General features: G+C 40.7%; 1 protein-coding gene across 1 annotated transcript; it reads right to left on the bottom strand.

Moving 5' to 3' along the window:
• Positions 1-295: 295 nt before the first annotated feature.
• On the bottom strand, positions 296-5,208 carry LOC125536381 (tRNA/rRNA methyltransferase (SpoU) family protein). The gene is made up of 6 exons (XM_048699593.1): positions 4,549-5,208; positions 3,657-3,795; positions 2,982-3,043; positions 2,359-2,497; positions 1,241-1,489; positions 296-659 (listed from the first exon to the last, which is right to left on the bottom strand). The coding sequence occupies exons 1-5, from the start codon at positions 5,130-5,132 to the stop codon at positions 1,352-1,354; spliced, it is 1,062 nt and encodes a 353-aa protein (XP_048555550.1). The 5' UTR covers positions 5,133-5,208; the 3' UTR covers positions 296-659; positions 1,241-1,351.
• Between the last annotated feature and the right edge of the window lie 7,694 nt (positions 5,209-12,902).

Here is a 12,902-nt window from a genome sequence, read left to right on the forward strand (position 1 = left end):
GGGGGTAAAAAAATAAATTCACCATGACATGTAAGGTGATATTTTCATGAACTACACGGAAACCTATCAAAATGGCTACACCTTCAAGACAAAGGAGTACTTAATGTAAACCTATCCAAATAATCGCGTTTAACTAACTAGGGAGTACATCAGACCATTTATATAAAAAAATCCAAAAGAAAACACCCCAAACTTTGTAGTACCGGTGAATTACTGTGCGCTCAATGGCAGAGACAGTGGGGACTGACAGGAGCCATGGCTCCCCCCATGAATCCTATACCTGTATATATACTAGTGTCAAAAATCATCTTATATTAAGTTACGGAGGGAGTATATGCTTGTTTAATGTTTCAATCTCTCAGATTTAAGGGAAAAACATGTATTAGTGTGATTTGGCCTCTGTTATCAAAAGTTTGAGCCATTTGGGCCCCCTCATCTATGATCATGGCTCCGCCACTGCTGTGACTCAAAAGAAGTTGGCAAGCCAAATCACATAGAGTACATAGTAATGCTTTAGGTTTGTGCAATAGGTTGCATCACCAAAGACACCAAATCCTGTCCCTGGATTCTGTTTGGAATCAGCATATCGCAGCACCCTAATTCCCGAGCAGTATGATCGTTCCTTTTTCAGAAATAACCTTCATTAGCAGGATGAACGCCTACAAATGTGGTATAAAGGGGGTAAGAGAGATTTAAAGAACACATGCTGCATCAAGTGGATGACAATATATATGGATGTGTAGATAACGGATGTCGATAAAAGTCAACCATTACAAGGAAATCACGTTCTAGTATAGAGTAAGGCTATAGCCTATACGTGAGTGGACCATGCTAGTCAGTACTCCCTTCGTTCATAAATATAAGATGTTTTGGATATTTCAATATGGACTACATACGGACTGAAATAAGTGAACAAACACACTAAAACGTGTCTATATACATCCGATTCAGAAAAAAGTTAGAACATCTTATATTTGTGAATGGAGGGAGTATACAGGAAGGGTACTGCAGCGACCAACAAATTGCATGTTGCCACCTTTTACCATTTGTTTCTTTTAGAAACTTTTTTTTAAAATAACCCGGAAAAGCAGGAGAGGCTCCCGAGGTAAATTTTCTATTGAATTATGGGGGGAAATTGCATAAGTATGTACAAGAACCTTTTAATATTTGATAATAGTGATGATATGACCATATGGTTCAAACAAAAAAAGCAAATCAAAAGGCAAATGAAACAACTTACCAGTTAGTCTAAAGTTGATCATAAATTCATAATACTGAATTAGCCAACTGCCAAACAAAACACTGCTTAACAAACTAGCTTGCACATGTTTCTTCAGCAGACACTGCGATCTCAAAGTTTGGCCACCAAATTATTTGCCTTCCTTTTGGCATATTCATGAATGACCGTAGCTGTGCTCTCTCGATGACGCAGATAGAACTCTGCCAGCAATATTCTATTTTCTTCAGACGTGAGATCGCCATTCTGACCCTGTAATTGAAACTGGAGATAAGATGCTGCAAATTTACAAAGGGCTTACAAGCAGTTGTGTGGTCATCAATTCCCTTACTTGAAGGTAACTAAGCAGCATGGTCAGAGAAAATAAATGCATGAAAGCACAAATGCAATTTCTGTATTTTTCAACGCAGAAGATGGTCAGACAATCTTTTAAGTTTATTAATGAGCTGAAACTTAATGGCGCCCGTGACAATTCAAATCACTCTGATACACACCGTCAATCATCTAGATTGAAAAGGTTGTTACATGTTTGTAGGTGAGTTTGGAGTTTAGGTCAAACCATAAGTACAAACTGAATTTGGTGGTCATGCTTTGTGCTAATAAATTTAGTAGCAACACTTGAGACTTGCTATGTCTAGCTAGAGGTACGTGGCTTACTCACAAGCCTGCTAAGAAGCCAGCTTATCCAGTTTATAATCTATAAACCCATTAAGCTGGTATACGAGATGAGATGCATAAACCATCAGGTGGATCTAATTAACTCTAGAGACTGCACTACAGCCTCTGCTACCTCCAATTATCTCAAATGAGTGAATCAAATTTAGGACTATATACAACTAAAAAATAACTAACAGTATGGTCCTAGTTTAAGTTAATGATGGTGACCGAAACAAACTTAGCAGGCTTGTGATGCGCAAATGGCGATGTATACTATAATCGTCATAAGAATCCATCAAATGTAAAAGTTGGAATCAAAATAGGTGGTGGCAGGTGCTTTCTCGTTAGAAGGTGATTGTAATTCTGAAGCAGCCTTAACGATGGCAGGCGGAAATTTAATGTTTGGCCGTATCAAGTCTTATTTCAACTTAAGAAGTCTTCACAATGGAAAAAAATGTACTTACAAGGCGAGAAACTCTATCATAAACAGCATGGTGCATAAGGATTCCAGCTGCAACAGATACATTAAAAGAATCCACCATGCCTTTCATTGGAACACTACAGTGCATGTCCGACAACTTCAGAGCGACGTCGCTAATACCCCTGTCACAGAATAATTACTTAATATCCACCCTTAACTGTACAATGAAACATCAACGTACCGATAGCCTTGCAAAGACTTTGCTAAAAAAATGCCTAAACTCATGCGTAAACTTTTCAAAGCATTAACCCACGGTATTCTTTACATGATAACAGCTATGGATATTCTAGTTTATAACCCAAGAGCAACAAAAATAATCTATCTGTATAACACATGCCAAAATAGTATACTTCATTTAGTTGCTGTGTTACAGCTACTCTATTCGCCAAGGAACATGTGCAAATCCTCTTGCAACAGGAGATATTCAAATACCTCACCAGAAAGCTGTAAATAGATCTAAGATTACAAATATTTCTTGCATTAGTAAACAGGTTCCATGCAGATACATTAGAAAGCAAGTAGAAAGCACGAACGCAGGAACAGGAAACTTATTACAGCATAACTGTGGCAAAAGATGCATAGCTGGAGAGAAGGGAGAGAACCTACATAGTCTCATTGCCCACAACGATAGCCGTTGGATGAGACCAATCCATGTCATACACAGAAACCTACAAATCCATCAAGAATATAATTATTTCCTCACACATTTCAACTTTCAACTATTCAGAGCATCATAAAAACATCTTTTGATGAGAAGCGCAATCCTGATGAATCATAATAAATAAAGAAATAAGGAAAAGTTATTAAGAATATGGGCAATGTAATATCACATATTTTTATTTCACAAACCTACCATAGGCAGAAGTCACTGATGTCTTCTAGAATGTTTAGGTGAGACAGTAAAATAGACCCTCAATTTTAATTTTAATATTCACCAGTAATCTATTACAATTTATATTATGTGTGCAAATAGATGATTATCGCAAATTCACAATCATTCGGCAATCGACTGTCAACAATTTTTCTGTATGGATGGTTGGACCATGCACCACAGACATACTACAAATTCAAGGCATTTACCATATATCTAGAACAAACGCGTCTCCTCTATTTAACTAGCTGCAAAATTTTCTTGTTTCCCTTTGCAAACCAAAACACTTTGTGACAGCAAACAACAAATCACAATGCATTAACTGAGATGGAAACCGCAAAGTCTGTGTTTATAGATTTCCTAAAGTATATCCATACTGTAAGATCAAATGAGCGAGAGCAAGAGACTACCGAATCACTTCCCAAACTAGTACATGCAATGCGATAACCACGCTTTTTCAAAGCATCAAAACATTCTGCAGGTGAGCTCCATAGCTCGATGTCAAGCCATTTCTCGGCACCCATGCTCACGTGCCGGTTGTCTCTATACCTGCAATAGTCAAGAGGCATCTTCATTGACAATATACTAACTTCTATTGATTTATAACTAACTTCTATTCATTTATACTAATAAACTAACATATATTGTGTTAAAGGATGTGAAACCTATGAATTGATACAGATAATGAATACATAATTATGTGGAGTTCTTGATGCATAGCCTCGAAAAAATTATCGGGACACCAAATCAATGTAACATGCTAGAAACTAATATTAAGTGGTACAAGATATTTATTCTTCAGTGGAATTCTTCACGTTCATCCGAGTTAACAGCTAAGGAGTAGAAATACTACTCCAGTTGCCAATTGGCAACCATAAACATGGCCGGCCATTGTCTTCGTGTGGGATTATTTTTCAACAATTATACAGTGCGACGGAAACCATATCTTTCTGACTGTTTTCCCAGAAATTTGTGTGGTTCAAGCTAATCTTCTAATGAAACAAACAAAATAAAGTGCACAATCCAAAAACTAAGTGTCGACTATTTTTCTCCTCAAATAAGTCCACACAAGAATACCATCTCACATAAACTACTGATTGGAGAGTAAAGGAGCAAATTAACCGCAAAATACACTCTGGAAAGCATTTCATGAGGATTGAGCCTAACCCATTCAATCCCAAAATAGTGCCGAAGTTTAGATCAATTAGAGTCATAGACTCACAATATTTCAGCTGATTTGGCAAGTAATCGTCAAGTAAATACCGAGATGCTAGCATTTTGGGTTCCTTTTCACCTCAGCACCTTTTGTTGTCCTCGCAGGAGATGACGTGCACGGACTGCACGCCGAGCGCGTCGGCGGAGCGGAACGCCGCGGAGACGTTCCCAAAGTCGGTGAGGCCCTCGACGACCAGGCAGACGGCGTAGCTCCTGCTCTGGACGGCGCGGCGGATCCGGTCCCGCCGCGGCTCGAGGATGTACGGCTCCAGCACGTCCACCACCTCCTGGCTGGTCACCTCCACGCCCCCCGCTCCCCGGAACGCGTCCAGGTAAGGGAACCACCTGCCCCGCCCCGCCGCCGGGCCGTCGGCGTCGGCGCGGCGCTGCATCTTCATGAGCCGGCCCATCCGACCGCCGCCCGGGGAGGTGGGCTTTGGGGCGAGGAGATGCTCGACGGTGTCGACGCCCTCGTAGGGGTCGGCGTCCGCGTCCGCGTCCGCATCAGGGGCGGGGGCAGCGGCGGTGGAGAGGGTGGAGGCGCGGAGGAGATGCCCGGAGGTGAGGTGGAGGCCGAGGAGGCGGAGGGGAGGGTGCCGGGGTCTGGAGCGCGCCGGGAAGGGGGCGAAGGCGGAGGCCAGCGAGGAGAAGGATAGCGTTCTAGAGGCCATTGCTGCGTGGGGTGCTTGTTTCAGGTTTTGGTTGAGGGTTCTGATCCCTGAACCGAGACGCGAACGGGAAGAAGATCAAGCCTCCTGTGAGGCTGCAAAGCATGAGAAATTGAGAATCAAACCTGGCCAGATGGGCCGACCTGGGCTAAACATGCCTGCACGGCACATATACTATATGGGCCGTGCCATGATGGCCCGCGTGCCCTTAGGCCCAGACAAGGCCCCTATATTAAATGGGCCGGGCAGGTGACATATTTGGCCCTCTGGCCCACGTATTATTAAATCTATTGGGCTGTTTTGGGCCTAGTCAGACTATTGGGCTGTAAAAAATAAAAAAATAAAAAACAATTAACAGATCGTGTCGTGCTGGCACACAGGCCTGGCCTCGCAGCCCAACATGGTCCAAGGTATGTTGCGTGCATTTCTCAAAAAAAAAAGTATGTTGCATGCCGGTACAACCCGTTTATGAGCATGCGTGCTCACAGCCGACACGTGGTCCACGGCCCATCTGGCCAGCTATACATGAGATCGTCGATTGATTGATGCTTCCACACGGACGACCAGGATACGACCAGGATGAACGCATCCGCTCGCATTTTGAGAGAGGCAACATGTACTCGACCCCCGATACTCCTAAATTTGTGACACAACAATTTCACCTAAAAGTCACATCTCTATTCCTAAAAGGGAGTTGGTAGTCTCTCCTTATCGGTTTATTTTTGCCTCCACTCCCACCACCCCCTCCCATTAATTTATTTTCGCCTCACCTCACACCACCCCCTCACAGGATTTTCTTCTCCCCATTAAAGAGGGAGATCTTGTTTCGTGCTTGTTTTGATAGGTGTTGATTCAATTTAGAAATCGTATCATAAATGTGAGATCACCTTCTTAAAAAACAGACAAGATTTTTTTCAATAACCTTGCAAAACAAAATCAGATATTCCTCAATGTGTTGCCATTTATTATTATCATTATCTCTACTATTCAAATGACAACCACAACTTTTGAAATATAATAAAAATAACATTTTTTATCTTACCAAATCACATATATCTCTACTATTAAGGGGAGTTGGTAGGCCGGTACACACAGTTTATTTTCGCCTTCACCTCCCACCACCACCCCTCTATGCTAGTTTTTTCTTCCTTGCATGCTCCCACCTCCGTGGCGGCAGGCGGGTCGTTGGACCGCCACGTATAGGTGTTCGTGGACGCGGTCATAGCAACGCAGGGCATTCTACTAGTAAATTTAAGGGGGAAATGATGATGCTGATACAATGTGTATGAATCATGTCATAGAATTCATATCTGAATTTGAAACACCACATATAAAGAAACTACAAATCTAGCTATGAATAGTGAATATGTCTGGTTAGACATTAATGTGAATTCGGTCTATTTAACACTACCAATTTTAAATTTGCGTTGCGAACTGAGAGATGGTTAGGTTCCTTGTGGTGGACATAACCCACTAGGGTTCCAAGCTATAGACTTAGCATTGGTGCTCGCATTTCCCTGAATTTGTTTTAGGCTTTCCGGTGAGTTTGTTTAGTGGGAGAAGATGTTACCGTCGACAACGAGATGTCCGTTGCGATTTCGTCAATCTCAGCACGTTGTGTCGACTTAATATTTCGAATGTGCTCATACATCCACAATGATGAGTGTATACTTGCACCTTGTTCAAAAGAAGAAGAAAATGAATTTGCATTTCTTTTTCTACATATTGAGTTGAGCTCCAAATTTTTAGTCCACAATTTGTAGCAATATTTTGGTGAGTCATGCATCGAAACTACTCCAATTCGTGGGAGTAACTGTGTATGTACCGTGTTAATAAATGTGTGGGGGTAACATATGCATCCCCATTCTAACAAGGTAACAATATTCATCAATGCAAATGAATATTTCATTTAGGTGAAGCACCGCGTATTCCATTAATTGGGCATGACGAGATCAATGGTCACCGAACATGCTACATCAACGGGAAGTATCCCAACCACAATGAACTCATGCCATGAGTTGAATTCATACAACCTTGAGGAAGGCACATATGTCATCTTATTATAGACTTGCAGCAATACTATTGTGGTCATCTTGATGCGGTGGAGGAGTTGCGCGGCGGCAAGGTCCGTGTGGCAACAATGATAGACATCGGGCAGCCTAGCTCGGTGATCCTTCGTGGTGCCAGCGTTGAATAGTTCTTCGTCATGGATTGTTCTTAGATCCGAAGCCACCCTTGTTTTTGGCATGTGGTTGTTCACTTCCCTCGGATATTCTTGTGGCTTCTCATTGCCTTTGTAGTGGCTTTGTCGGCGGTTGCTTGCAATGAAGCAGGAGTTGCTTGCTCAGGAAAAAGTGATGATGATGACGCCAACAAGCAACCTCAAAGATTTTTCATTGCAGTGATGCGTGATGCTTTTTGTGCCAAATCAGCGGGTTGTAGCAGTATTTGCACCTTTTTCGCTAACTAACTAGGCAACTATATTCTTAATCAACAAAAATGACAAGTATTTTGTGTAATTTTAAAGAAGACAAAATGACTTAGGAAGAAAGCAGCTCACTCCTTTGTTGAGAACACCTACAACAACAATGTTATGATCTACATGTCTTTAGTGTGTTCTTCTTAGCAAGATATTATAGAGAATATATTTTCTATAAAAAGGTAAGTATTTTAGAGCACAACTTGAATGCAAGCATTTCAAGATTAACATTTCGACCCATCTAGAACCAGGTGTAGGGACCAAAACAAAGCCAGCACAATCAATTGGATTCACATTTACATTTTATTTCTCTAATTAATTACCACTCCATCCGCTCCTCCAAAACCATCGCAAATATATTATGGCCTCCTTACAATCTGATGCAATGTAGAGGTGCTGCATACAAAGATCCTCTACCAATGCTAAAGCTTCTCTGCATGCTATGGCTTCAAGTATTGTAGACGAAACATGTCCCTCAGCGACTTGTATAGACTAGCCCAAGTATGTACCCTTTCTGTCCCGGCAAATGGCTGATGCTGCTCCTCCATTGTGGTCTAAGGAGACCCGAGCATCCTGCTACCTCTTGAGCACTGCGTTGGTTTTCCCCGAAGAGGAAGGGATGATGCGGCAAAGTAGCGTAAGCAAATCCCTCAGTTTTTGAGAACCAAGGTATCAATCCAGTAGGAGGCTACGCGCGAGTCCCTCGTACCTGCACAATACAAATAAATCCTCGCAACCAACGCGAATAGGGGTTGTCAATCCCTACACGGCCACCTACGAGAGTGAGATCTGATAGATATGATAAGATAAGATTTTTGGTATTTTTATGATAAAGATGCAAAGTAAAATAAAAGCAAAGTAAATAACAAAAGGAAATAACTAAGTATTGGTAGATTAATATGATGAAGATAGACCCGGGGGCCATAGGTTTCACTAGTGGCTTCTCTCGAGAGCATAAGTATTCTACGGTGGGTGAACAAATTACTGTTGAGCAATTGACAGAATTGAGCATAGTTATGAGAATATCTAGGTATGATGATGTATATAGGCATCACGTCCGAGACAAGTAGACCGACTCCTTCCTGCATTTACTACTATTACTCCACTCATCGGCCGCTATCCAGCATGCATCTAGTGTATTAAGTTAATAAAAACAGAGTAACGCCTTAAGCAAGATGACATGATGTAGAGGGATAAACTCATGCAATATGATGAAAACCCTATCTTGTTATCCTTGATGGCAACAATACAATACGTGCCTTGCTGCCCCTACTGTCACTGGGAAAGGACACCGCAAGATTGAACCCAAAGCTAAGCACTTCTCCCATTGCAAGAAAGATCAATCTAGTAGGCCAAACCAAACTGATAATTCGAAGAGACTTGCAAAGATAACCAATCATACATAAAAGAATTCAGAGAAGATTCAAATATTATTCATAGATAGACTTGATCCTAAACCCACAATTCATCGGTCTCAACAAACACACCGCAAAAACAAGATTACATCGAATAGATCTCCACAAGAGAGGGGGAGAACATTGTATTGAGATCTAAAAAGAGAGAAGAAGCCATCTAGCTACTAACTATGGACCCGGAGGTCTGAAGTAAACTACCCACACTTCATCGGAGGGGCTATGGTGTTGATGTAGAAGCCCTCTGTGATCGATGCCCCATCCGGCGGAGCTCCGGAACAGGCCCCAAGATGGGATCTCGTGGATACAGAAAGTTGTGGCGGTGTTAGAGTTTTTGCTCCGTATCTGATCGTTTGGGGATACGTAGGTATATATAGGAGGAAGGAGTACGTCGGTGGAGCAACAGGGGGCCCACGAGGGTGGAGGGCGCTCCTGGGGGGGTAGGCGCGCCCCCCTACCTTGTGGCCTCCTCTTTTGTGTCTTGACGTAGGGTCCAAGTCTCCTGGGTCTTGTTCGTTGAGAAAATCACGTTCCCGAAGGTTTCATTCCGTTTGGACTCCGTTTGATATTCCTTTTCTTCAAAACCCTAAAATAGGCAAAAAAAATAGCAATTCTGGGTTGGGCCTCCGGTTAATAGGTTAGTCCCAAAAATAATATAAAAGTGGATAATAAATCCCAATAATGTCCAAAACAGTAGATAATATAGCATGGAGCAATCAAAAATTATAGATACGTTGGAGACGTATCAAGCATCCCCAAGCTTAATTCCTGCTCGTCCTCGAGTAGGTAAATGATAAAAATAGAATTTTTGATGCGGAGTGCTACTTGGCATAATTTTAATGTAATTCTTCTTAATTGTGGCATGAATATTCAGATCCGAAAGATTCAAGACAAAAGTTCATATTGACATCAAAATAATAATACTTCAAGCATACTAACTAAGCAATTATGTCTTCTCAAAATAACATGGCTAAAGAAAGTTATCCCTGCAAAAATCATATAGTATGGCTATGCTCTATCTTCACCACACAAAGTATTTAAATCATGCACAACCCCGATGACAAGCCAAGCAATTGTTTCATACTTTTGACATTCTCAAAACTTTTTCAATATTCACGCAATACATGAGCGTGAGCCATGGATATAGCACTATAGGTGGAATAGAGTGGTGGTTGTGGAGAAGACAAAAAGGGGGAAGATAGTCTCACATCAACTAGGCGTATCAACGGGCTATGGAGATGCCCATCAATAGATATCAATGTGAGTGAGTAGGGATTGCCATGCAACGGATGCACTAGAGCTATAAGTATGTGAAAGCTCAAAAAGAAACTAAGTGGGTGTGCATCCAACTTGCTTGCTCATGAAGATCCAGGGCATTTTGAGAAAGCCCATCATTGGAATATACAAGCCAAGTTCTATAATGAAAAATTCCCACTAGTATATGAAAGTGACAACATAGGAGACTCTCTATCATGAAGATCATGGTGCTACTTTGAAGCACAAGTGTGGTAAAAGGATAGTAGCATTGTCCCTTCTCTCTTTTTCTCTCATTTTTTTATTTGGGCCTTTTCTCCTTTTTTATGGAATCTTTTATTATTATTATTATTATTATTATTATTATTATTTTCGTCCGGAGTCTCATCCCGACTTATGGGGGAATCATAGGCTCCATCATCCTTTCCTTACTGGGACAATGCTCTAATAATGATGATCATCACACTTTTATTCTCTTACAACTCAAGAATTACAACTCGATACTTAGAACAAGATATGACTCTATATGAATGCCTCCGGCGGTGTACCAGGATATGCAATGACTCATGAGTGACAAGTATGAAAGAATTATGAACGGTGGCTTTGCCACGAATACGATGTCAACTACATGATCATGCAAAGCAATATGACAATGATGAAGTGTGTCATAATAAATGAAAAGGTGGAAAGTTGCATGGCAATATATCTCGGAATGGCTATGGAAATGCCATGGTAGGTAGGTATGGTGACTGTTTTGAGGAAGGTATATGGTGGGTGTATGATACCGGCGAAAGGTGCGCGGTATTAGAGAGGCTAGCAATGGTGGAAGGGTGAGAGTGCGTATGATCCATGGACTCAACATTAGTCATAAAGAACTCATATACTTATTGCGAAAATCTACAAGTTATCAAAGCAAAGTATTACGCGCATGCTCCTAGGGGGATAGATTGGTAGGAAAAGACCATCGCTCGTCCCCGACCGCCACTTATAAGGAATACAATCAATAAATAAATCATGCTCCGACTTCATCACATAACGGTTCACCATACGTGCATGCTACGGGAATCACAAGCTTCAACACAAGTATTTCTCAAATTCACAACTACTCAACTAGCATGACTTTAATATCACCATCTCCATATCTCAAAACAATTATCAAGTATCAAACTTCTCATAGTATTCAACACACTCATAAGAGAATTTTATTATTCATGAATACCTAGCATATTAGGATTTTAAGCAAATTACCATGCTATTAAGACTCTCAAAATAATCTAAGTGAAGCATGAGAGATCAATAGTTTCTATAAAACAAATCCACCACCATGCTCTAAAAGATATAAGTGAAGTACTAGAGCAAAATTATATAACTCAAAATATATAAGCGAAGCACATAGAGTATTCTAACAAATTCCAAATCATGTATGGCTCTCTCAAAATGTGTGTACAGCAAGGATGATTGTGGTAAACTAAAAAAACAAAGACTCAAATCATACAAGACGCTCCAAGCAAAACACATATCATGTGGTGAATAAAAATATAGCTCCAAGTAAAGTTACCGGTAGAAGTAGACGAAAGAGGGGATGCCTTCCGGGGCATCCCCAAGCTTTGGATTTTAGGTGTCCTTAGATTATCTTGGGGGTGCCATGGGCATCCCCAAGCTTAGTCTCTTGCCACTCCTTGTTCCATAATCCATCAAATCTTTACCCAAAACTTGAAAACTTCACAACACAAAACTCAAAGTAGAAAATCTCGTGAGCTCCGTTAGCGAAAGAAAACAAAAGACCACTTCAAGGTACTGTAATGAACTCATTCTTTATTTATCTTGGTGTTAAACCTACTGTATTCCAACTTCTCTATGGTTTATAAACTATTTCACTAGCCATAGATTCAACAAAATAAGCAAACAACACACGAAAAACAGAATCTGTCAAAAACAGAACAGTCTGTAGTAATCTGTAGCTAGTGCAAGATCTGGAACCCCAAAAATTCTAAAATAAATTGCTGGACGTGAGAAATTTATCTACTAAACATATGCAAAAATAATTAGCTAAATATCACTTTCCAAATAAAAATGACATCAGTTCTCGTGAGCGCTAAAGTTTCTGTTTTTACAGCAAGTTCAACAAGACTTTCCCCAAGTCTTCCCAACGGTTCTACTTGGCACAAACACTAATTAAACACAAAAAACACAACCAAAGCAGAGGCTAGATAAATTATTTATTACTAAACATGAGCAAAAAGCAAGGAATAAAAATAAAATTGGGTTGCCTCCCAACAAGCGCTATAGTTTAACGCCCCTAGCTAGGCATAACAAGCAATGATAGATCTAGGTATTGCCATCTTTGGTAGGCAATCCATAAGTGGCTCTCATAATAGATTCATAAGGTAATTTGATATTATTTCTAGGGAAGTGTTCCATGCCTTTCCTTAACGGAAATTGGAATCTAATATTTCCTTCCTTCATATCAATAATTGCACCAATCGTTCTAAGGAAAAGTCTACCAAGAATAATAGGACATGAAGGATTGCAATCTATGTCAAGAACAATAAAATCTACGGGCACGTAATTACTATTTGCAACAATAAGAAAATTATTAATTCTTCTCATAGGTTTCTTAATAGTGGA

Source organism: Triticum urartu, chromosome 2A, assembly GCF_056163025.1.
Source record: "Triticum urartu cultivar PI428250 chromosome 2A, HENAU_Tu73, whole genome shotgun sequence".
In the NCBI taxonomy this organism is placed as follows: domain Eukaryota; kingdom Viridiplantae; phylum Streptophyta; class Magnoliopsida; order Poales; family Poaceae; genus Triticum; species Triticum urartu.